Source organism: Lygodium microphyllum, chromosome 5, assembly GCF_053477565.2.
Source record: "Lygodium microphyllum isolate KBCC chromosome 5, Lygodium_microphyllum_v1.1.10, whole genome shotgun sequence".
NCBI lineage: Eukaryota > Viridiplantae > Streptophyta > Polypodiopsida > Schizaeales > Lygodiaceae > Lygodium > Lygodium microphyllum.
The window spans coordinates 92991365-93013340 of record NC_141139.1 but is presented as its reverse complement, the minus strand read 5'-3'; the positions used below and the strand labels follow the sequence as shown (position 1 = coordinate 93013340).

The 21976-nt window shown below is 39.9% G+C and overlaps 1 protein-coding gene across 5 annotated transcripts; it reads right to left on the bottom strand.

The window, feature by feature from the left end:
- Positions 1 to 273: 273 nt before the first annotated feature.
- Positions 274 to 14247, bottom strand: LOC148036137 (uncharacterized). Of its 5 annotated transcripts, none has more exons than XM_087678145.1 (9): positions 13971 to 14242; positions 12625 to 13276; positions 12283 to 12548; positions 12083 to 12169; positions 11779 to 11916; positions 11610 to 11675; positions 8725 to 8790; positions 2846 to 2914; positions 274 to 2715 (listed from the first exon to the last, which is right to left on the bottom strand). In XM_087678145.1, the coding sequence occupies exons 2-9, from the start codon at positions 13229 to 13231 to the stop codon at positions 2263 to 2265; spliced, it is 1752 nt and encodes a 583-aa protein (XP_087534271.1). In that variant the 5' UTR covers positions 13232 to 13276; positions 13971 to 14242; the 3' UTR covers positions 274 to 2262. The 5 variants fall into 5 exon arrangements, with proteins under 5 accessions (XP_087534271.1, XP_087534269.1, XP_087534270.1 ...); XM_087678144.1 differs by having other exon boundaries at positions 278 to 2715; positions 11779 to 11922; positions 12625 to 13279; positions 13971 to 14240; XM_087678142.1 differs by having other exon boundaries at positions 278 to 2715; positions 11779 to 11922; positions 13971 to 14239.
- Positions 14248 to 21976: the final 7729 nt, after the last annotated feature.

Genomic DNA, 21976 nt, shown 5'->3' with positions numbered 1-21976 from the left:
TAACTTGTAATCAATTGAGTGAAAGGAAGATTATTCATGGTCATTGTGTCTTCTATACGAATTGCATACTTCAAGTTGTGGCCAATAGATCATAAGATATGGTCCTATCTATGCACAATGTGGTAGGTCATTAAGAACAAAAAATTGAAGCCCAAAGAGTGGATCTTTAGATGCAAGCTAGGAGGGTCTTAAGAAGCAGAATGAGGTCCTCTCTTAGTTTTTATGCGGGTGGGGATTAATAAAGGCATATATTATTGATAAGAAGTACCTTCATATATTATTTTGCATCGAACTTTTTTTTTTTGCATGTGATAAGGATTCAATGATTACTACTTTGGTAACATTCTTTTGCAAGAGCGGCGAGGGTGATTGAAAAAGAGAAACTTTAACTACAGTTGCTTGGGATATTCAAGGATACTAGAGGGCTTGAAGTTTAATGACGTCACTTATATGGGACCTACATGTTGGTACATTGCTTGCTTCTTTTATAGTGTATCAAAAATTGTTTGTGAGAGGAGAGAAAGAGTTATAATATCCTATGGAGGTCATAGCTGACCTAAAGGACAAGATCAGATGTATTAGTAATCATTTGTACATTTCGTTTTGGGTGCCAAATGACATAATCAATCTAAAGACTTACAAATATTATGCTATGATTATAGGGTAGGGGTATACTATATAAAATCACTTGATCCACCTAGACACTCTTAGATGATCACTTCCTTTCTACTTTTGGTGTCCAGAACTTTGCAATGATGACTCTACCTTGTCAGTAGACCACCCACTTTCCTTGTTGTTGTGCTTCCTGTGCTTTACCCAATTCTTGTTCTTGAGCTGGTTGTGTTGCATGTGTGAGTTCATCTGCCATTCATGTCTTAGTTCCTTGCAGAGATCTGGTTTGCTTCCTAACCTTGATGTTTTCTTGCATTGTTGTGTATTGTAAAACTAGATGCTTTCCTTTGACCATGATTGAAGGATCTCCAATGTCAATAAAGGGAATGGCCCTACACCTTTCTTTGCACGATTTCATGTTCCAAAACAAAAATGTATTGTCTATCTCTTCATTCTCCAAGACTTCAACCTCATCCCATCCTTCATCCAAGCCTCTTAGTTGGATTTCTTTGGTAACCCATCCTTGCTATTGTCTTTCTTCAATCTGTGTTATGACTTCTTTTACAAAAAAATCTTTTTGTGGTATTGGTTGTTGTACTCAATGGATGCTCGCATCTTCAATTTTCTTTTGCTGCCTTTTTTTTTCTGGGGGGGCTGGGGTCTCCAAAAGGCCCAAATCACCCATGAGACAAAGTAATGTGTACATTTGACCATGTTGTCTGGACTCAAGAATAATGAAAGTGAAGACAACAACTTGATATGCTTATGCTTACAATCATAAGCGCTGCAACTGTAGACTACTACCATGCACAAATTGATATGTCACTAATCATGTAGCTAACTCGTAGGATGCCAGTATGATGATAGAAATCAGAAGAAGTATCGTACTCTCCTCAAGGGCCAAGGCAGAGATATTTCTCATGGGGTGATCCAAGACAGTGAGTCAAGGAGGTACTTGTCTTCGATGGTGAGCGATGACAGCTCATATGTGCTGAGCTAAGGTCGGAATGGTACCCAGGTGGATGTGGGTACTGTTCTTTGCAAAGTGCAACTCTCAGATCTGCTGTGCTCTTCGACTGATGGATGATGTGCCAGTGCTGCTGGCATGGCATGTCTCATATTGAACATGCAAAGGATAGATACAATGAGGAATGTCTTTATTTTTCAGGCCAAAACTGGAGAGAAGGGACATATTCATCACTTCAGAGGCATGCTACTTTGGTGAGTGTCATCATTTATCACTGCTGATCTCTTAACCAAGGGCCATGTTAATTTGTTACAAGTTTTGGCTGTTTCTTCAGTTCATTTTCAGTTCTGCCTCATTCTACTTCATTATGAGGGGCTACATGTTCATTATGAAGGTGCAAACAATCTCCTTTGTTTTTGCAACTAATCAATTACACACTACAAAAAAAAGAGACCAAATCGGTGTAGCTCCATGGTAGGTTAAACTAAGGTTGACCACAGGTCTTGGGTTCAATTCCTACATTCATGCGGTCATCTAGTAATAGGAATACAAAAGCAAGATTTGAAGTCAGGTCTACAGGTTGATAACCCAATGGCTTGCCATGAGGGTAAGATAAAGATCATGAATATGAGAGAGAGAGAGAGGAATTTTTTTAAATATGAGCAACTATACATAATGACAAGCTACAATGAGCTAGTCTTTCCGGTTTCTTCAAGCACTTTTGCTCCATTGGTCAGAGTACATGAAGACTGTCCTGATGGTGCTCCATTGGGGTGAATAGCAGATTCTCTTCCCTGCTCTGCAGCAATATCACCCAGATGAGCAGCAGCAGGCATCAACATTCCACCTGCCATGGCATTTGGATTTGCCATAATGGTGCTTGTCAGTGTGTCGGTCCGCCTAGGTAATCCACTTTGGCTGCCTGTTGATGGCCTTACACCACTGCCTGAGATAGTTGTTGCCAAAGTAATAGGCATCAAGCACAATCCTTTCTTTTGAAGGAACTGCAGGGCCGCTCCCATGTCATCTTCCATCATCCTTGCAACTTGTTGTTCGGTTGCTGCTATGTTGTCTTGAGAGGAAGCTGAAGCTCCAGCACTTGGATATAAAGCTGATGCAGAAAAGTGCATATGCCCCTGAAAAAAAGGCATGATATGTTTAAAACAGCAGTTACAGCTACTTAAGTTTGCTTACTGATGGCTTCAATGACGACCAAGGCAAGCAGGATTGCTCCAGATCTGAAGCAAGGAAAGAAAGAAGGGGCACCTCTGTAGAAACCTCTGCAACAAGCGGCCCAACCGCACCTGCACCACCTATCCTACTTACGCTTAGAACCTGAGAGACAGGAACACCCACATAAAATAAAGAAAGTTAACTAATGAAATTCCACCCTCGAAGAAATGAAGGCAGACCAGTCTGCTCTATATAACTCCTAATTTTCTCAACGTATTGCTATTTAAGCATGTAACTTTTTTTGTCAACTTAAGGTAGAACATCAGCTCTCTATCCTCGGGTCATTGGCTCATGACTCTTGAGCCTTCACTTGCCCTTCACATTTGGTGAGACGAGGAAAAGCAACATGTGTGACACAGAGAGAGAGAGAGAGAGAGAGAGAGAGAGAGAGAGAGAGAGAGAGAAGACATGTGCTATTAGAAGTGCAATGCAATCATTCAAGTGATAATCCTTCATGAGAAAGGGCAAAGAAGTAGGAAAGTAGTCCATCGAACAGAGGAGAAACAAACTTTCCCCAGGCGGAAGGTCTCAAACGTGTAACCATAGCTGTGATTCCTTGCAATGCATGCAAGCTTTGTTTATCCTTTCCCCCGGCTGAAGGTCTCAAACATGTGAGGATAGCTGTGCTTCCTTGCAATGTGTGCAAGCTTTACCATTTTCTTGTTGACTACTGCATGATCCTCTTGCTAACATGTGCAAAGAGTCATGAGAACTTGCCTAGGATGCAAGTATACTGTTGATTAAAAACTAAAGTCCTTATCTTGGATACATAATTGCAAGAAAGAGGAGATGGGCGAGGAACAGTCAAAAGGGGCTGGGCTGCATACAAAAAAAATATTTTATATTCATCCTTTGTGTGCATCATGTTGGGTGAGGCAACTGCATACAAAAGTACAAAAGTAACATTCTACATTCGCCATGCATGTGTCTTTTTTGTTTTGTGTTTTTGGTTCCTTTTTTTGGTTTTTTCTTTTGGGTTGGGTGTGTTTTGCATTTTTTTTTTTTCCTTCGGGGCGGGGGGGCGGCGGCGGTTGGGGGGTTTTGTGGTGGGGGTTGATATCAATATAGACCTTACCAATCCCTGACCACAAAGAGTAGAAATAGTTGAATCTCAATACCAGGGCATGTTGGAAAGAACACAAGAGGAGGCATGATACTTAGTCCAAGGAAGCTAGCATATCTCATAGATACAGAATGCACAATGTAGTTGATCATTTTCCCTTCAACATCTTAGTGGTCTTATGGTGCAACCCCTGCACGCACGTGTGTGTGTGTGTGTGTGTGTAAGGGGGGGGGGGTGATCAAGCATCAAGCAATGACTTGTACATGCAAATAATCCATGTGTGTGGTCAAGCATCAAGCATGACTCATACATGTTAAAGAATGCACAATGCAGTTTAAAATTGTGCTTCAACATCTTAATACCCTCATGGCTCAACCCATGAGATAATCTCTTTCGTGATCTAAGTCCAAGCCCTTGAGTCCATGGTTCCAGATATTAGGGTCCAAACCCACTTAGCAGATGCAGAGTGTCACATCCCTCTCCTAGGAATGTTGAAACTATAGCACGTTTCACTCAGGAATGTGTAAACCATCCCATGCACCCAGGAGTGGAAACCATTCAGCACAAACCCTAGCCCTATGGTTTATCATTTGCTTAAAGCGTGTTATCCATGCACACGATGGTTCCCTTGCGAAGACAGCTTACAATTGCAAACTCATAAGTGTGGAAAGCATTCATCAGCAGGGCTTGCTGTATGCAGGCTAGATGCCTTCCATGCCCGTGACAGTCCCCTTGGGAAGATATCTAACAATTGCAAATACATGAATCTCTTGGACTAAAAAACAGCACAGTTGGGCTTAAGGGGTTAAAATCCCTTCCCTCATCTGCTCAGACACTTCTGCATCTTCACAACAACACTACTTGGTGCAAATCATGCCAGCATGTGTAACATAGTAAAATCAACAGAAAACAGCACAATAAAAACTCAGAGGCAGAGGAGAATGGAAAGCTGAAATCTGAACTTCACAAGTACAGAGTGTGGAATCCAACAGCCTGTGCATGCCTATGCATCCAAGCAACGAATGAAAATAAACATTTCATCGGGCTGCTCTTCTTCAAACAGCAGGAATTCTGGGAATCTGGCAGAGCAGCATGAGATATAGTTACCAGAGGGAAACTATAAAGCCAGTGTGTTATGTACAGCCTACATGATCTGAGAGATCTGAGGTGGCCCTTTTGTTGGTTGAGCTACCCAAGAACTGACTGATTGACCTGCAACTATCAGCCTTATGTGGGGAGTACTCGGGTGCATTACACTTGTACTGAGCTGGAGTGAGCTTCTGCTTTCCAAGGCCACTGAATGGCCATCTTGCTAGGAATGGTGCCTATCCCAAGCTTGGAAGCATCAATACAAGTCACAAAGGCTTATTTAGGTCTAGACACCCACAACATGGAATCTAAGATGGAATTGATCTTGTGTTCTTGAAAAACCTCCTGTTAAACCGGACAAAAGAGAAGGGGAACTTGCTCGCTCGTTGAATTTGTCACACGGCCAACTTATTTTAGCTTATTGCTCTATAAAAGAACAAAAAAATAAATCTTAGGAAGGAGAAAAGCTCTTTACAATCCCCCACCTTCATCTTGGTGGGATCCATCTCCAAGGTAGAGTATCTCCCCTCTAAAATGCTACAATATTTTCTGATCAACAGGGTGTTTTGTCTCTGCTACAAGCAAAAACGTTTGCTCTAAATTCGTGTTTAGAAGCATTATACCCTAAAGTGTCATCCCAAAGACAATTACTGCAATAAGGCTGGAAAAAATCGTGCTCATCATTCTGTTGAAGATGGCTGGGGCATTACTGAGGCCAAAAGTCATCACCAATACAAAATCTGGCCAAAATGAAGTGCGAAAAGCCGTCTTATGAATGTTGTCAAGATGTATGCATAGCAGATGATCACTGGGTTTTTAGTATTGCTGGTGGTGATATCTAAAGGCATGGATAATGGATTGCCAATTTAGGAAAAACACTAAAGTGTACAACTTGTTCAAGGCATGCTAATCCACACACAAATGCATGGACTAGTCCTCATATGTCACAGAAATAATGGGGATAAGCTAACTTAGACTATGCCCTTCTGAAAAACCTTCTAGACCTTGAAGAGCTTCGTTAAAGGTATTTCACACTAGGACAAGTTCAATCTGATGTCCTCCAGCCTAGGAGGAGTTAGTTGATTTGGGAGATTGTCAATGAACAAGGAGTAATTGTATAATGTGAAGTGTTGATCCTGGGCTATGCGCACTGCTGAGAAAAATTGTCCTGCATCGGGTCCCCAAGAGGGCACATCAATGAATGGTAATGATGCTAGAGGTTGCTCATGATAGCTTTCAAAAGCACCACAGTGAGGCACCCACACTCAGCTCAACAAATCTTGGAAATTGCAGAAGGTGCTCTGGGGTTGGTCACTGTTTATATCTGGATCAATCTTCATAAAGAACAGGTACTTATTCCTGCATGTATTGTACACCATGTTACATTGGGATGTGCAATCTATGTGGTTTGTATCCAGTTTCCATATTCCTGCATGTATTGCACACCATGTTGCATTGGGATGTGCAATCTAAGAGGTTTATGGCCAGTTTCCTTGGACAGCCAAAGCACAAGGTTTTTTGGTCCAAAGTCCTGACCATAGTAGAACACCTGCTGATGTTCGGGAATGAGAAGAGGAGATATAAGTAGAAAATTCAGTGACAGCCTGAGCCACATGCCCCTTGTTTGGCTTCATATTCTTAGAACAGTCTCCTTTCTTGTGACTCTGATCCCTTACACTCAAAGCAATATCCTGCCACTTTTTGGCATGCGCCAGTCTGTTACAGGCATAGGAAGTGGGGTTGGGGATGCCAACCAAGGTGTTGAAGTTGGTAACGCCTGGAATGTCATAACGCTGGGGGTGTTGGGGTCATGGAGTGTCAGTAGTATTAGTCGGGAGTGATTTCTAATGTTTGGTCTCAGAATCATTCTTACCCCTTGTTACCATTGCATTGACTGTATGGATTTGTGCAATTGAACATTGGCCAATGCACATGAGGCCCAAGAGAAACAATTATATTCTAAAGTAGCTAGGCATTAGGAATGAGCAGGCCAAAGTAAATGAGCTAGGGTTATTGAAAAATGTGAAACAGGCTGGGACGAATTTTTAATGTGGTTGGTATAGTGAGAAAAATGGGTACAGATCAATCAGTAGGTGCTAAAGATTTTGGAATCCCTAAACCCACAAGATAGTGGCTGATAAAAGACAACAATTATATCACAGTTACTCACTCCACTATATCCTTGGCCCTCATTAATGCATAGAAATGCAAGAACTCATCAGTATGCATGCTAAACACACACAAAGAGCAAGACTGTTTGAAATGGATGTAAGGTTGGGACCTGGGTAGCAAGCTGGTGGCTTGATCACACCAATTTCTGCAAAGAGTTTGATTAGCATCTTTGGAAAGAAAAGAGTTTGATTGGCATAACATTTTATCATAGCCAAATTGTCCCATTGACAGATAGTACTGCATTTGAACTATTTGATCTGGATGGAATGTATTGGGTCGTTATAGAACTGGCTAAAATGATTATTAGGAACTGTCTACTTGGCCAGCATGCACTGTGCAATCTATTCATATGCCTATATTGTATCGCCAGTTAGGATCCATCCTGCACACATGGCATGACAGAAGCCATGCAAGAACACAAACAAGCCTAAGCATGGACATCAAGCTTACCTCCCAGCCATAGATACCAGCTTACCCCCGATTCTAGGGGTTAGCAGTAAATGGGCCAAGCCACCACCACAAGAGTTGGCAACCCATCCCATCAACTGTGAGAGTTGCCATTAGAGCCACTTAGGGCGTCAAGTCCAAGAGTGCATCATGGGATAAAAGTATGGAAATGAGCCCTAAGTTCTATTTATAGAAACATAGTTGCCCTAACCTAAAGGCTAAAGCACCGTGAGCATGTTCACACTATTGAACCCTTTGGCTAATCCTGAACTGCCCTAAGTGTGTGTGTGTTCACACTACAAGCTTGCTGGGATCTGTCGTGCACACATGATACAACACAAGCCATACATGCGCACAAACAAGCGTAAGGAAATGGACACCAAGCTCACCTCCCAGTCATAGAGCCAATACACGCTTAGAATCGAACTTGGGGGCCAGCAATAAACAGACCAAGCCTCCACCACAAGGACTAGCATCCCATACCACCAATGCACAACAATGTGTGTGTGGGTAGATCGGTCTAGTGTCTGGAGTCCGAGAGTGTATTGCATGATAAAGTTACAAACAAGCCTTGGGTTCTATTCATAGAACCTAGCTGCCCTAACCCTAAAGTAGCGAGAGCATGTTCACACTATATAGGCCTATTTAGCTAAAGCTAAACTGCCCTTGAATCTGTTTACGCTGCAAGACACTTTTATCCCAACTTTTGGGACATGTTCACCTGTAGTGATGAAACTGTCAGTGGTCAATGGCCAACGTTGTGTGAATCTCAATTGGCAAGCATGCCCAAGGATGCAATAGAGATACCTTCAGTTCAGGACATCCACAGTATTTTAAGACAGCATTGTTCAATGTTGGAAATGACATGTGCACTATGAATTGTAGATTGACTAAATAGTAGTCCACTAGTTCACAAACTTGGAAGTTCTTCACCCTGTTTTTACAGGCAGTGTTTTTATATTCACCTTATTTGGCCAGTATGCCATCTCCCTTAATCTGCCATGTGTTAACCAATTAGTGCAGTTATGAAGCTGCGTGATACAAAGTTGTTAATATGCATATCTAGCAAGTGTGTGGCACCTAAAATAGGTTTTGACTATCATGGAATCAAAACTACAGGAGCAATCCAAAAAGTGTCTACCTTTGCTTGGAGTTGGAGGAATCGCACATACTCAATTATCTCATCCAGCATGGATGCTTTGTCTGTCTGGAATTTGAGATGACCAGAGTCAGGGACATGAACAAACATTATTCTGAAAGCACATATATTAACTAAGAATAAACTAGTCTGACCATAGGGATACCAACCATACGAGTGAACAAACATTTCAAACTACAGCAAATAAAATTTTTAATCATGTATGCAAGCAAAAAGCCCCACAAGATCTTTGAAATGCCCGAGCTACCAGTTACATTCAAATGGTTTCCTTGAACACCGATGTTGATATGGCCTAAAACAGCAGGGCTACAGTGTGCTTCTCAGGCATCTGCAAATCAGCAGGCTCAAAACCCCTGAGAAGCGACACAGGGAGAGGAAATTATCAAGTACAAAGTAGACCAGACAAGCCAACCTGCGTTGCATGATTGTACCCGAAGGCCCCTTATGGTAATGGGCAAGGAGAACATACTAGCATGTATGTATTTCCCATTGTTTGATCTACTAGATGGGTTTACTTTCAAGAGCTCTTAATTTTATTCAACAAAACAATGTTGCTTTTTAGTACATACAAGGGCCAACTATGTGATATTCACATCTGTTCCCTTCAGTTTGGTGAGATGGTGTCATAACACCTCTCTATGTGATGAAGATGCTGTTATAACATGTGTTGCAGCAGTATCATCACATTGTTTGCACATGATTAGCCACTTTATTCTACAAAATGTGAGGGCTAGGAATTTAATTGCAAGAATATATAGCACAGTAGACCTGGTTTTGGGCACAAGTTCGGGTTTAAATGCCAGGGACTGTATGCTGTTGTATTCAGGTTCTTTCTGGGCAAAGTGTTTGAAGATTGAACCACTAACATTTTACATATTGGTTCGATCTGCACACCTGTAAAGCATGCCCCTATGTGTGACATGCTTGCACTGGTTCAGTTATCATTTTCATGGAAAACAACCCCACATGCAATACAAACTGTGTCAGCAGTGCTGATGAGTTGATCAGTTTGCATGTTCTCAGCAGTACACAACTTGCAGCAAGATAGCAGTTGTTTTGGCCAACAGCACATTAAAACCAGATATAGCACTTGCTCCATTTAGAGGGTATGCAGGTGAACAGCAGTATACAGTGGGGATATAAAAAGCGCATGTTCGTTATGATTTCCCTTACCTCTTGTCTGGAAGATTACTAAAGATCTCTTATACACTCTATTCTTCAAACGGTTAGTTCACTCAGCTGTACTGCTGTTGTAAAATTGTGGTCAACAGTCAGATCAGCCCTTAGGAGCTGTACCTTTATATTTTCTTGGCTCAATGCATGTATTGGAAGCCATATGTGCATCTTTTGTAGGTGCCCTATCGTATTAACCTACATTTTCTCATAGAGCAGAAAGTGTACTGTTTGTAAATACAAATTGATAGAAGAAAGCCTGGAAATTCTGCTTATTTGATTCTCAATGCAGAAGTGTAGAGCCTTTCTGGAATCAACCTTCAATTATGTTCCCACAGAGGTCAAAATGTTTCTTCCCCTAAGCCTGATTGCAGTGTATCTGTGTATTTTACTGGGCATGTAGGGTGCAGCAAAAGCCAGATGCAGATTGAAGAAGTCATGCAGGAAACAAAATATGTACTATTCACCGATACAATTTCTTGTTCATTCACCATTCAGCAGGAGTCTTATTTGTTTGACTCACACTTTAATCGTATAACAAGCATGACATAGGCAGCCATACCAGTTAGTGCAGTGATTGTACACAGTGGATAAGCTTGTGGCCAGCCATCTCAGCGTACAAGGGAGAGCAATCACTTTTAGTGAAAGAAGACTGACACCTCAATTGACGCCAACCACAACATAGGCAGCCATATCAGTTAGTGCGGTTACTGTACACAGTTGGCAAGCTTGGGGCCAGCCATCTCAGCATACCAGGTAGAGCAATCACTTTAAGTAGGGATTTTGATGTGGCATGCGGTAGATTGGTGCTTTTATGACTACCTGGAAGTTCTTAGAGCAATAAGTGCATCAGTCATAATAGCTTAACCTGATTGTCACTAGGTTTAGTTGTCCGAGCAATTAGTTCTAAAAATAGTAGTCCTTGTTTACCAGTGCAGTTGAAGTCCACATGCATGGACCATGTGAAGTGTGGCTCACAGTAAACCATGAAAGCCAAATGGTTGAGGACAACCATGGGTTGAATCAAAACCACAAAAGTTAGACACTGGAATCACCCCCTAACTAAGAGGCTTATCAAGTTTATATGGTTATGAGACCCACAGTAGCGGGGGAAAAAAGGCAACTTAATGGTTATTCAAGGTAAATTGCAGTAGCAGGATTGTTACTGAGTGCTGACGGGCCTTGCATTCAGAACATTGACATCTGGCTAAATTTTCCAGATAATAGCTTTGGGCAGAGAGTGCCCTTTTTCTCAGAATATTTTAGAAAGCGCTCAAAGCACCTTTGGTAGGAGGCGAATGCTTTTGGGCTTATGACACCCTGATCACTTTTAACATGCATGTTGCATGATAAGGAACATATGTCCAAATATGAACTGCTGTGTCAGCTGTAAACAAGCTCTATGGCAATCTCTACCCCTGTACAGTCAGGATCATTGTTCTACCAACTGGTGGCCATTTTTCCTCTAATCAGTTATATGGAAAAGAAACACAGCTGTAGCCAACTTTGGACATCAGAGAGTTGCTAATAATTAATATCTTAACCTTTTTATTTTCAAGTTGTGTGAAACAAAGCAAATGACTGTTAAAGGTGAAACGAATCCAAAATTTTTAGGACTCAGAGCGGTCAAAACAAAACAAATTGAGCAGCCCAAAGAATCATAGATGCTTTAGCTGTCAAAACATGTTATGTACCTTGTTTGCATGTGGAACAAGCTCTTGTAATGCCTTCATCCTGTCTGCAATTCTCTCACGCCTTAGCTGTACATGCAACTAGTGTTAGCAGATTTGAAGCATTGATATAAACCTCCACACATTTGCAAAAATCAAATAATCTTTTGCAGAGTCCATTGATAAACCATACCCGTTCTGCAATACTGTGTGGATCTGTAGCTTGGCCACGCCGGGCACGAACACGTGGTCTAGCTGTTCCAGCAACCACTGCTGCAGCACCTTGAGACTGACCAATTCCAGTATGGCTTGGAAAAGGTGCTGCAGAGACCTGCATCTGCCAAAGGGATGTAAAAACTATGTGGGAAGCACAATGAATAGTATCAGATACCCTGTTCACTAACCACATAATAATGCATGCAACAGCATTATGAATGCAAGCTGACATACACAGGTGCTCCTGACAGAGTACTTGTTAAGCTCTCTGTGTCACAAACCTGAATTTGCTGGCCTGTAGATCTGATTTGTTGTACTTGTGCGCCACTGAAAGTATTGAACATGTTTTCTTGAGGTGCAGCCCGTGACTGAAAAAGGCCAATCAATTGGTCAATCATTATGGGGGCACACACCTGAGCACCCCTTTTAAATGCTTGGTAAAACAACACATGGTATGCTCTGGGCTGTAATGAACTCTTACACTCAAATCATCATCACGAAATCTCTTTCCCACAAGATGAGGTTCATTTTGAGTTCCTTCCACTGTCATAAGAGGTTCTGTTTTGATTTGTCCCAAGGCAAGTTGGGAAGGAAGCACTCCTCCCATATATGATTGGCGCCACCCAGGGTTAATTGAAGATGGTGACAGATTGTCAGATGAGAGCTGTTGACAGCTGGAGATCTCACTGCAAACACTGCTACTCCCTATCGATGGGGACCTGTTCAAACTTGGAGCTCTGCATGTACCTGCAATACAGAAGGTACCAGTAAGCAGTGATTTGCTTCTTTGCTTTGATTACCTTAAAATATGCATTAGCTATACCGTCTGATATTCTACGCAGTGCACTCCGAGCAGCCTCCTGCATTCCATGGGGCAGTAGCTGGATGCGGCCATCAATTTGTGACTGAGACATACTAGAAATGTCTGTGGAGCCAATGAAACCGTCTTGGTTGACATGTTGCTGACTCAGTCGAGCAGCAAGCATCAGTTCCTCTGAGTAATAAACCCCTGGTTCATTGCTATTCAGGTGGCCTGTACCATCTTGACCCCCATGACCAAGAGTGATGGAATTTTGCCTACCCATAGAGTTTCCCAGCATACTGGAGGGTATACTGGAGGTGGAACAGGTCTTTTGAGGAGCTGATAAACTGCTACCAGCATCATTGCTGCTCATAGTACTTGCTGAGCTCCCACCGTTGTAATCCCAAGGGAGTTTTACCATGTTATTGATTTCAGGCCATGATGACATTGCAAGCATCTCCATCAAATCATCCATTGTAGCACTAGTACGCTCCAGATGATCGTCCAACTGTGGATGGAATTGAGCCGGCAATTGGATATCCTGCAGCTGCACCGCAGTTTGGCAGACTACTTGGGATGTATGGATGAGGTGGGTGGAGGCATGCACTGATTCATCAACAGCCAGCATAGATACATCAGCCAAGTTGAGAGGTCAGCTACTGACAGAGAGGCCCTGCTGACAATTCAATCAGAATTATGTAAATGTTTATCAGTGAGAGGATGATCCTGGGAGTCTAGAGCAGAAACAGAGACAACCATATATTGCTAATAAAACTGAGATACTTGGACCAAACCACTGAAGCACCACTTAATCAATCCAGCAAACACAAAAAATTAAACAAGTTCAAGTTTAAATTTTCTAGATCAAACTCAATTGGGGCGATTGAACCGATTGTAACTATGGCCCAATTCGACATGCAAGCTAATCTGGATAGCTGGGCAGTGGAATGGGCTACTATGAGATGACTTTCAGTGAGCAACCCAATAAAGAATTTTGATAGCAATCTGAGTAACAATCTGATGTGTGGAAGGGCAGCTGGAGTTGCTAAGGTTATGATAGGAATGTCAAAAACAAATCAAGTAGAGTCCCTAATCTCGTGAGAAGTGTCCAGTAGTGTTCTTAATCTCGGAAACAAATCCATTAGAGTTTCTTAATCTCTTGAGAAGAGTGAAATCACAGTTCTCAATCTCAAAAACAAATCCAGTAGAGTTCCGAATCTCTTGAGAAGGGTCAAGTAGAGTTCTTAATGTCAAAAGCAAATCAACTGAAGAGTTCTTAATCTCATGAAATGAGTCGAGTAGAGTTCTTAATCTCAAAAACGAATAAACTTAAGAGTTCTTAATCTCATGAAAAAGAGCTGAATTACTTGGTGGTGATGGAGAGTGACCGTGTTGTCAAAGGAGGCAACATCGGGGAAGAAGACAATATACTGCCAAACTAAGCCCACCCATGTATGACAATATAGGAAGAGAAAAAGAAAGGAAGGAGAAGAACTTAGGAGAAGAAGGAGAAGAAGACAAGAGTCAGGGAGTTTAGAAGGCTGGCATTTTTTGCGCACAAAAGGCGGTTAGAGACAGCAAAAGGTCAGAGAATGTTTGCGGGAATCAATGGAGGAGAGACTGTGATTCACATTTATATAAGTGTATAAAGAAAAGGGGGAGGAGAGAATGTGAGAGAAAGGGAGGGGTGGAATTTTGAGAGAGAGAGAGAGAGAGAGAGAGGGGAAAGACAATATTTGAGGGGCCCTGTGCGAGACTTGTGGGTCAGTTATAGATAGACACACTCTATTGGTAGAGTACCAATTTCTACCCCATAGTAGAGTAGAGCACAAGGTGTTTCCACATAGGGTTGTCTACCCTATAGCTCCATCATATGTCCAATATAGCTTTTGTATGAGAGAGAGAGAGAGCTTTTACTGTTCCCTCTACTTGTGTGCATGCTCCTTGTATGATGGTATATTTGATGTCTGCCTGCTTGTTTGTTTGTTGGTTGTTTTTGATAGTTCCCCCTCCTTGTCACTTTTCTATTCATTCATTCTCTCTCTCTCTCTTTGAGGAGAGCTAAAGACAAAGCACCAAGGTCCAAGGCTCTCTCTCTCTCTCTCTCTCTCTCTCTCTCCCAAGAGGGCCAAAGACAAAGCACAACCCTTCATTCACATCAAAGTGCCAGACAAATTGAAGGATTTCTTCACACCATCACCCCCCCCTCCCCCCGACGTCACATAAGTCCCCGACATAACACATCCAAAAATTCTCTCTCTCTCTCTCTCTCTCTCTCTCCTTTTATCCCCACGACCATTCAACAATTTTTTATCTCACCTTTCAACTTGCTATAAGACAATGCTTACCATCTACATTTGAATATTATCATGCCTTGCAAACACACAAAGCCCAAGAACTTGACTTCCTTATGTAAGCTTCCCTTAGTCTTAAGAGCATAATTTGGTATATGATGTTTGGATTTTTTACTTTTGAGTGTGTGTGAATAACCCTAGGAAGTAATGTGTCACTATGTTGGCATCAAGGAAAACACATGGAGCTAAGGCCATGCTCTTTGAATTTGAGCATCATATCATTGATTCATTAAAAAAGTATGCAAAAATATTGACATAAAAATGTGAAAAGCCTCCTTTCTACCAACTTTATACTCAATTTGTATAATCACTTTATAGACAATTTTGATCATCAATAAAGTAGCTCGCTTTTAGAGCGTGTGAGTCATTCATGGCTCAACTTGCAACTCTTTGAGGCATAAGGACAAGAAAATGGAGATCTTTATACATAATTCTATAACTGCACCATATAATCATGCTACATAAGTTCCTCGTTTTGGAAAGGAGATGAAGTGTTTATTCACCTTAATATTGTGCCCATAGTTTCCCATGGTTGATTGCCTCGGTTAAAACACAATGGCGCACTTTAGAAAAGATCCACTTGTTAAAAACTTTGGATATGTTATTTTAGTCATTTTATTTAGTAAGAGTTTCTTTAGAATGTGATACTTCGAGTAATATAGAAGTGATTAATTCAAAAGCATAGATTAATCAAGGTTCCTCCCTTCATGATGCAAATGTCAATGTAAGGGATTAGTGAAACCTATCCTCCACATATTTTTTATTTTGCATGACAAAGGGTATCAAAAGCATGTTTCTTTTACACCACAAACTCTTACGAGTCCTAACATCGATTCTTGACACTTCTTTTCATTTTTAAACCCTTTCCTACTACCTTTGGAGTAACCCATTAACATTATGATTGAGGTTATACATGAATTTTAATTGTGTGGTGTGATGGCAAGGTGTAAATGTAAGAGTTGCGTTCCTTAGCTTAAGTAGCTTTAGGAAAGCACACAGTTTGCAAATTTTCATTTGGTTGATGTTAACTTTTGAAGGTCCAAATCAATATGCAATTTTGATTTGACATCAAGCATGTCAAGGTAGGTAGTTAACAAAGGTTTAGAATAAATTTCTCCTTAGTCAGAAGATAAGAAAGCATCACCATGCTTTGGTGCACTTGAGTCATTCAATTATACCTTACTCCTATGAAGTAAAACTTCAAGGATACTATTGGCAAAATTTGCACGCGTGCACACGCATGCATGCACAAGCACACACCCCCACAACCCCCCCCAACAAACCCTGCGTCCCCCCCCCCCCCCCCGCCCCCCCCCCACTTGAGCATTGTTAGGTATTCATGCGCATTTGTTTTTTTTATGCATATAAAAATCAACGAGAGGTTTTTTTTTCCCTTGCAATAGTAGTTATTGTAAGCATCAACAAAGTCCCTTTTTGATTCCGTAGTGTTTCATGTTTTATTACATCTACACACCTCATCCAACTTGACATAAACTATTTTCTTATGTCCATGGGATTACATAAGTGAAACATGCAATGAAAATAGATTCACTATAGTTTGGAGTTTATGTTCTTGATGATGAACATGAAAATGACAATGAGTACAAAGTGGTACAGATAATTCAAAGTGATTGAAGACAATCGACATATACTTAAATTTCATACTCATGCATGGAACCACTAAGAGGGGCTTGATGGTAAATTGTTTATTTCTCATATAAATGATGCACTCTAGACATAGAGAATGCATACCACTACATGTGGACCAGATCTAAGAGTGTCAAAGAAAAAGTCAATATTCTAGGGGAATTTGCAATAATTTATTTAAGCTCATTTTCTTCTCTATCATTTACCTTTAGTTCAATATTTATTATTTTATGTGTTGAGATTCTTTAACACAAAGTGCAACATAATCTAAGAGAGAGGTATTGACATCAAGTAAAGGGAAATTGACAAGTAATAAACTTGTGCACGCATGCGTGCCTTAAGAGATGCAATAATTTAAGTTGGGCCCGTTGATGTATGGAAAGAAGATCAACATAAAAGCTATGTAGTCAATCATACTAAGAGATTCTTTTTGTTCAATTAGGAGTTATCCTTTTGTTTTGCTAGAGTGCATAATTTAAAGCTAATCTATCCCAAATAAGCTTATGACATCTCAAATTTAATCTACACATGTACAATTTCCTCTTTATTTTCTGTTTCAAGAAAATGAGCACCTTACAATTTGTACGATATGGTTAGTACACGGATACGACATAAACAATAGGATTTGAGGCCATTTTTATGAGAAACATTTGATTTGTGTTGTCAATTGAGATAATCTTGTTGTTAGACTATAGCAACTACAGCTAGTCTTGATAAGGATTCTCACATGATAACTTCATGTCTAGTGTTAGAATGTGCCGAGTTGAATAGTTTTGACAAGGATGTGGAAAGGATTGCTTGATGAATATTCCAAGACCTACATTGTTGAATACAAGGGGGTCACATCACCTTTGTTTGGGTCAACTTTCAAAGGACAGTGTCATTCAAATTATATGTTGTCGTAATGACTAACCTAACTTTATGATACATATAGTCTTTGAGGTTAACGATCAAAGTAGGGAATGTCAACATAAATTTTTGCACAAAAGTAGTGTTACACGGTGACAATGTAATCAATGTTTTGAAATCAAGATGACAACCTTTCACTCCTTGGGAATGCTCTTGCTTATTCCTAAGAATGATGTAGAAGGTCCTCCATCTCATAAAATTGCCATAGTCCTTGGGAAACTTTACATCCGTAAAATAGTGTAGCCTCAAAGTAAGATGCATTAAAATTGATTGGATATTCAACTAAAAGAGCTTGAGTTATTGTCATATAGGATGCATGTCAAAGCCAATAGGCGTGATACATGCAAACATTAAAAATCTATGGAGAATACTAAAAGAAGAATATTTAGTGGGCGGTTAGGTAGGTGAGAAAAGCAAGTTGTAAGGAGTTAATACACCATGATTGAATGTTGTTACTTATTCCATGCTACATGCAAAGATTGCTATTGTGATGGTTGTTATTAGTTCTACAATGTCAAAATTAAATCAAGTGTAGGCTATATTTTCACTTGCTCATTAGAGAAAAGACATACATGTATGCATGCGTGTGTGTGTGTGTGTGTGTGCGCACGTGTGCACACACGTGTGTGCTTGCATATGTAAATCAAAATTCTTTGTAGCTCAATTGATTGAGGTGTCTACACTTGAACAAGGTTTCAAGCTCAAATCTAGACTCAAATATTAGGTATAATTGTATTGATACATTATTGATTGTACCTCTTGTGAAAAATGTCAATGCTAATGTTAATTAAGGAAGATATTCAAGTTAGAATTTGGCCTCTATGTAATCATAAAATGAATTCTTAGAGCTTGAAAGAAAAGCTAAAAATTTTGACCTCATCATTCAAATAGTACAAGCATCTTACGATTTAGGAGGTAGGGAAAATTTGTTCCCTCCTTGATAAATTATGGATGTTAAGATCCCATGGTGATCACTATTAAGAAAAAATATGTATTTTGTGCATTCAACCCCTCGCATATGTTATTTTACCATTTTAAGTAGAAAATACTTGAGAATCTTTAATGTATAATCATATCTCTTAGAAATTGATCAACTCCTCTACATAGGGAAAATGACATACACAAACTAGGCCTCTATGTACAAGTGGATTGCAAAAATTCAAACTATGTAAATGGTTAACTCAATTGCCATATACATTTATCAAAAGTGATCACCTTGATTTTGATATCTCCACTTATGCAACTCACTTAGAAGAACCATAAAGTCATATTGCAAAATATTTCCTCTTTTTTAAAAAGAGAGAATTTGACATTTATAGAGTACATTTCACTTATTTTGCAAAGTATTTTAGACCACACGTTTGCACATGTTTGGTGTCTGGTACCTAGGGTGAATAATGAGCAATCCATATAGCTTCTTTGTGTGAGTGTGGGAGGACATGATTCTTGTCAATAGATCTTGGATTGAAGCTCCCAAAAGGACTGGCAGTAGTTAACCTTATTGAAAATCAATGCGGCAAGCAATTACTAAGGTGAAACATTGGATGCAAATGAATCACTTAGAAAACTAAACACACTTTGGAATAACCTTTGAAGTAAGAGGACACTGGGCTTTACCTATATCAACTTCACAATCAGGGAAAGTGAGAGTTTTTGTTAGAATATTGGTGCTTACATCTCACTTGAGAGATTCATTAGAGAAATAGTGATGTCATGTTCAAATCTCTTTAGAGGCTAAGGGAGCTAAACACAAGTGTTAGTGGGTCTAGAGGCCTTAGTTATATGTATGGAAAATGACATGCGATATATTTACTCACGTACATTCATATCACTACTACCTGCCTCTCATGTAATTTGGTAGGTTCATGCACAGTGACCTTATAATAGAGCAAGCCATGCACTTTTCCCATTTAGGAAAAAGCAAGCCAATTCCCTTGTGCTACTTTGCAAGTGTGAGTGTATGGTTTAAGCTCATCTGTGCGTGTGCGCGCGCGCGCGTGTGTGTCTGTGTGTGTTAACTCTCATCCAATATCAACACACAAGAAACTCCAATCATAGCTTCCATAATCACACCCTTATTCATTGTTTTTCTTCCTTCTCCTGATGGCCATGGCAGCAAAACGTCCCTCTTATGCAACAATGCAATGTCAACTCATAGAGGAGAGGATTAGGCTTGATATATTTTCTTGGATTTGAGATATACTGTGTGGCAATATGGTGCCTAACACTTTCTCTATGGTCTTAGTCAGAGTGTCCAAGAGGCCCTATAAAAGAGAAACCCATGTATCTTTCTTGTCTAGGAAAAGGAAAAAGCAAGCCAAACTTCTTTATCCTAACTTGTGAGTTTAAAGTCGAAAAATAGGGTCACAACCCTAACTTCCACAAAGCACATCCTAGTTCATAAATCCTTTCTCCCTTCTCTTGATGACTAGTGGAAGTGATATCTCCCTTTCATATAATGCAATATAAACACATATATGCAAGGTTAAGCTTGAAACATCTCCTTGGCTTCAAGATATATTGTGTTGGCAATATGGCGCCACATACTTCCCTTGTGATCTCGGCAAAAACACCAGCAAGGCCCTATAATAGAGCAACATACATCTTTCCCTATCTAGGAAAAGGTAAGAAAATTCATTGTGTTAATTTGCACATGTGTGTGTGGTTTAAGTACCTCTCTCTCTTTGCTCTCTTTGTCTCTCTCTACCATTGCATAGACAACTAACAAACTAGGCTTTGAAAACCACACCCTTATTCTTTTTTTTTTCCTTCCCCCCAATAGCAAGCAAAAGAAGGAACATGAGCTTCAAGATTCACTTGCCATGTTGAAAAATACTTAGCCAAGTTTGAGAAAGAGATGGTGATCAAGGTGGTGATAACAACAATGAAGATTGAGTGCAAAGTCAATGAAATAAACATACAAGTGTAAGAGGGGGTTTAGAAGGATGTGAAAGCAATTGAGGAGGTGGATCCTCAAGGTATGATCATAGAACTTATAGTAACAATAAAGGAATCCATATTATAGAAGAGTACAAAATCCAGATCCATGCTTGTGTATGGATCCTTCTGAGATGATGCATAGATCACCAATCATGTTTGGATTTGTACAAGGAAGCTACATATTAGCAATATCTCATATTGGAAAATCAATGGCTAAATTGGTTAGTCATATTGTGCATCTTCAAGGAAGGGAATTATCAAGGAACTTTGAAGTTGAATGACTAGAGCAATCAAATGCTTTAAGGTAGCAAAAGATCATACATGGACTAATTAATGCATACCAAAGCATAACCAATTAAAATCATAAAGATTAAGCTAGCTAGAGAAGGAACCAAATGGGCATTTTATTCAAATGGAAAATAGATAATAAAATAGGTTTAAAGGCCTAAGCGTTAGGCTACTTTAGGGTCATGCTATATAGAGTAACTCATAGCTAATGGCACCTCAAAGTGGATTGTAACTGTAATCATAAGATATGGTGCTTTATCCATATGTTCCTCATATGTCTTAAATGATGCTAGTAGAGCATTCTTCTATTCATTCACTTATTCTCTCATTGTGTGTGTGTGTGTGTGTAGCATCTGTAATCTTCCTATATCCTTATGTGGTTTTTGAAGGATGAAAAGGACAGATGGAAAGCTTTATTGTAAAAAAAGCCTATTTTTAATATAGAATTGGTACTATTATCATGTGAACACTAACCCTATTTGAAACACCTTGTGTATCTACTTTGTTGCATTGATGATAATGTTTGCTTTTTTATTGTTTAGTAAAATGTTTGTGTCAACATAGGTATTGGGATAGGGCCAAGCATTAGATTTGATGATCACTAGCAACTCTTGGTAGGATTAAATAGCAAGGTGTGGAATATTAATTTTGCAAGGACAAGGAACCTTTTGATGATCACTAGCAACTCTTAGTAGGATTAAATAGCAAGGTGTGGAATATTAATTTTGCAAGGACAGGGAACCTTTTGCTTCCAATTTGATACTATTCTTTTTTAAAGTTTTGCAAGAATTGCACGAAACCAAACCTTAGTTACTTTACCACTCAATGCATGTTCTCATACAAGACACATTTGGAAATTTGAAAAGCTTAAGGGTAAGTGGCCAATAAAGAAGCACATGCTCTTACTTAGTTGGTGTGTCCCCAAATATTGATCTGCTATAGTTGTGAGAGTCACACATGCCCTTTATGGTCAATGGGCCAATAAAGGGGTGCACACCCTTTACTTAGCAATGCTTCCCCTAATTAAGAGGTAAATTACGAGAGTTGCATAGGCCCTCCACAAATAAAGAGATGAGGTTGTGAGAGTTGCACGATTGTTAAATTGAACTTATGTGGTGCTTATTTTTCCTTGCTTTCTCTTCTTTCATTGAATGAGGCATTAATATTAAGAGAAAAGGATAGAACGATATCGACAATGAAAATCTAAAGAACTCTGTTTCTTGCTATCTGTTGCC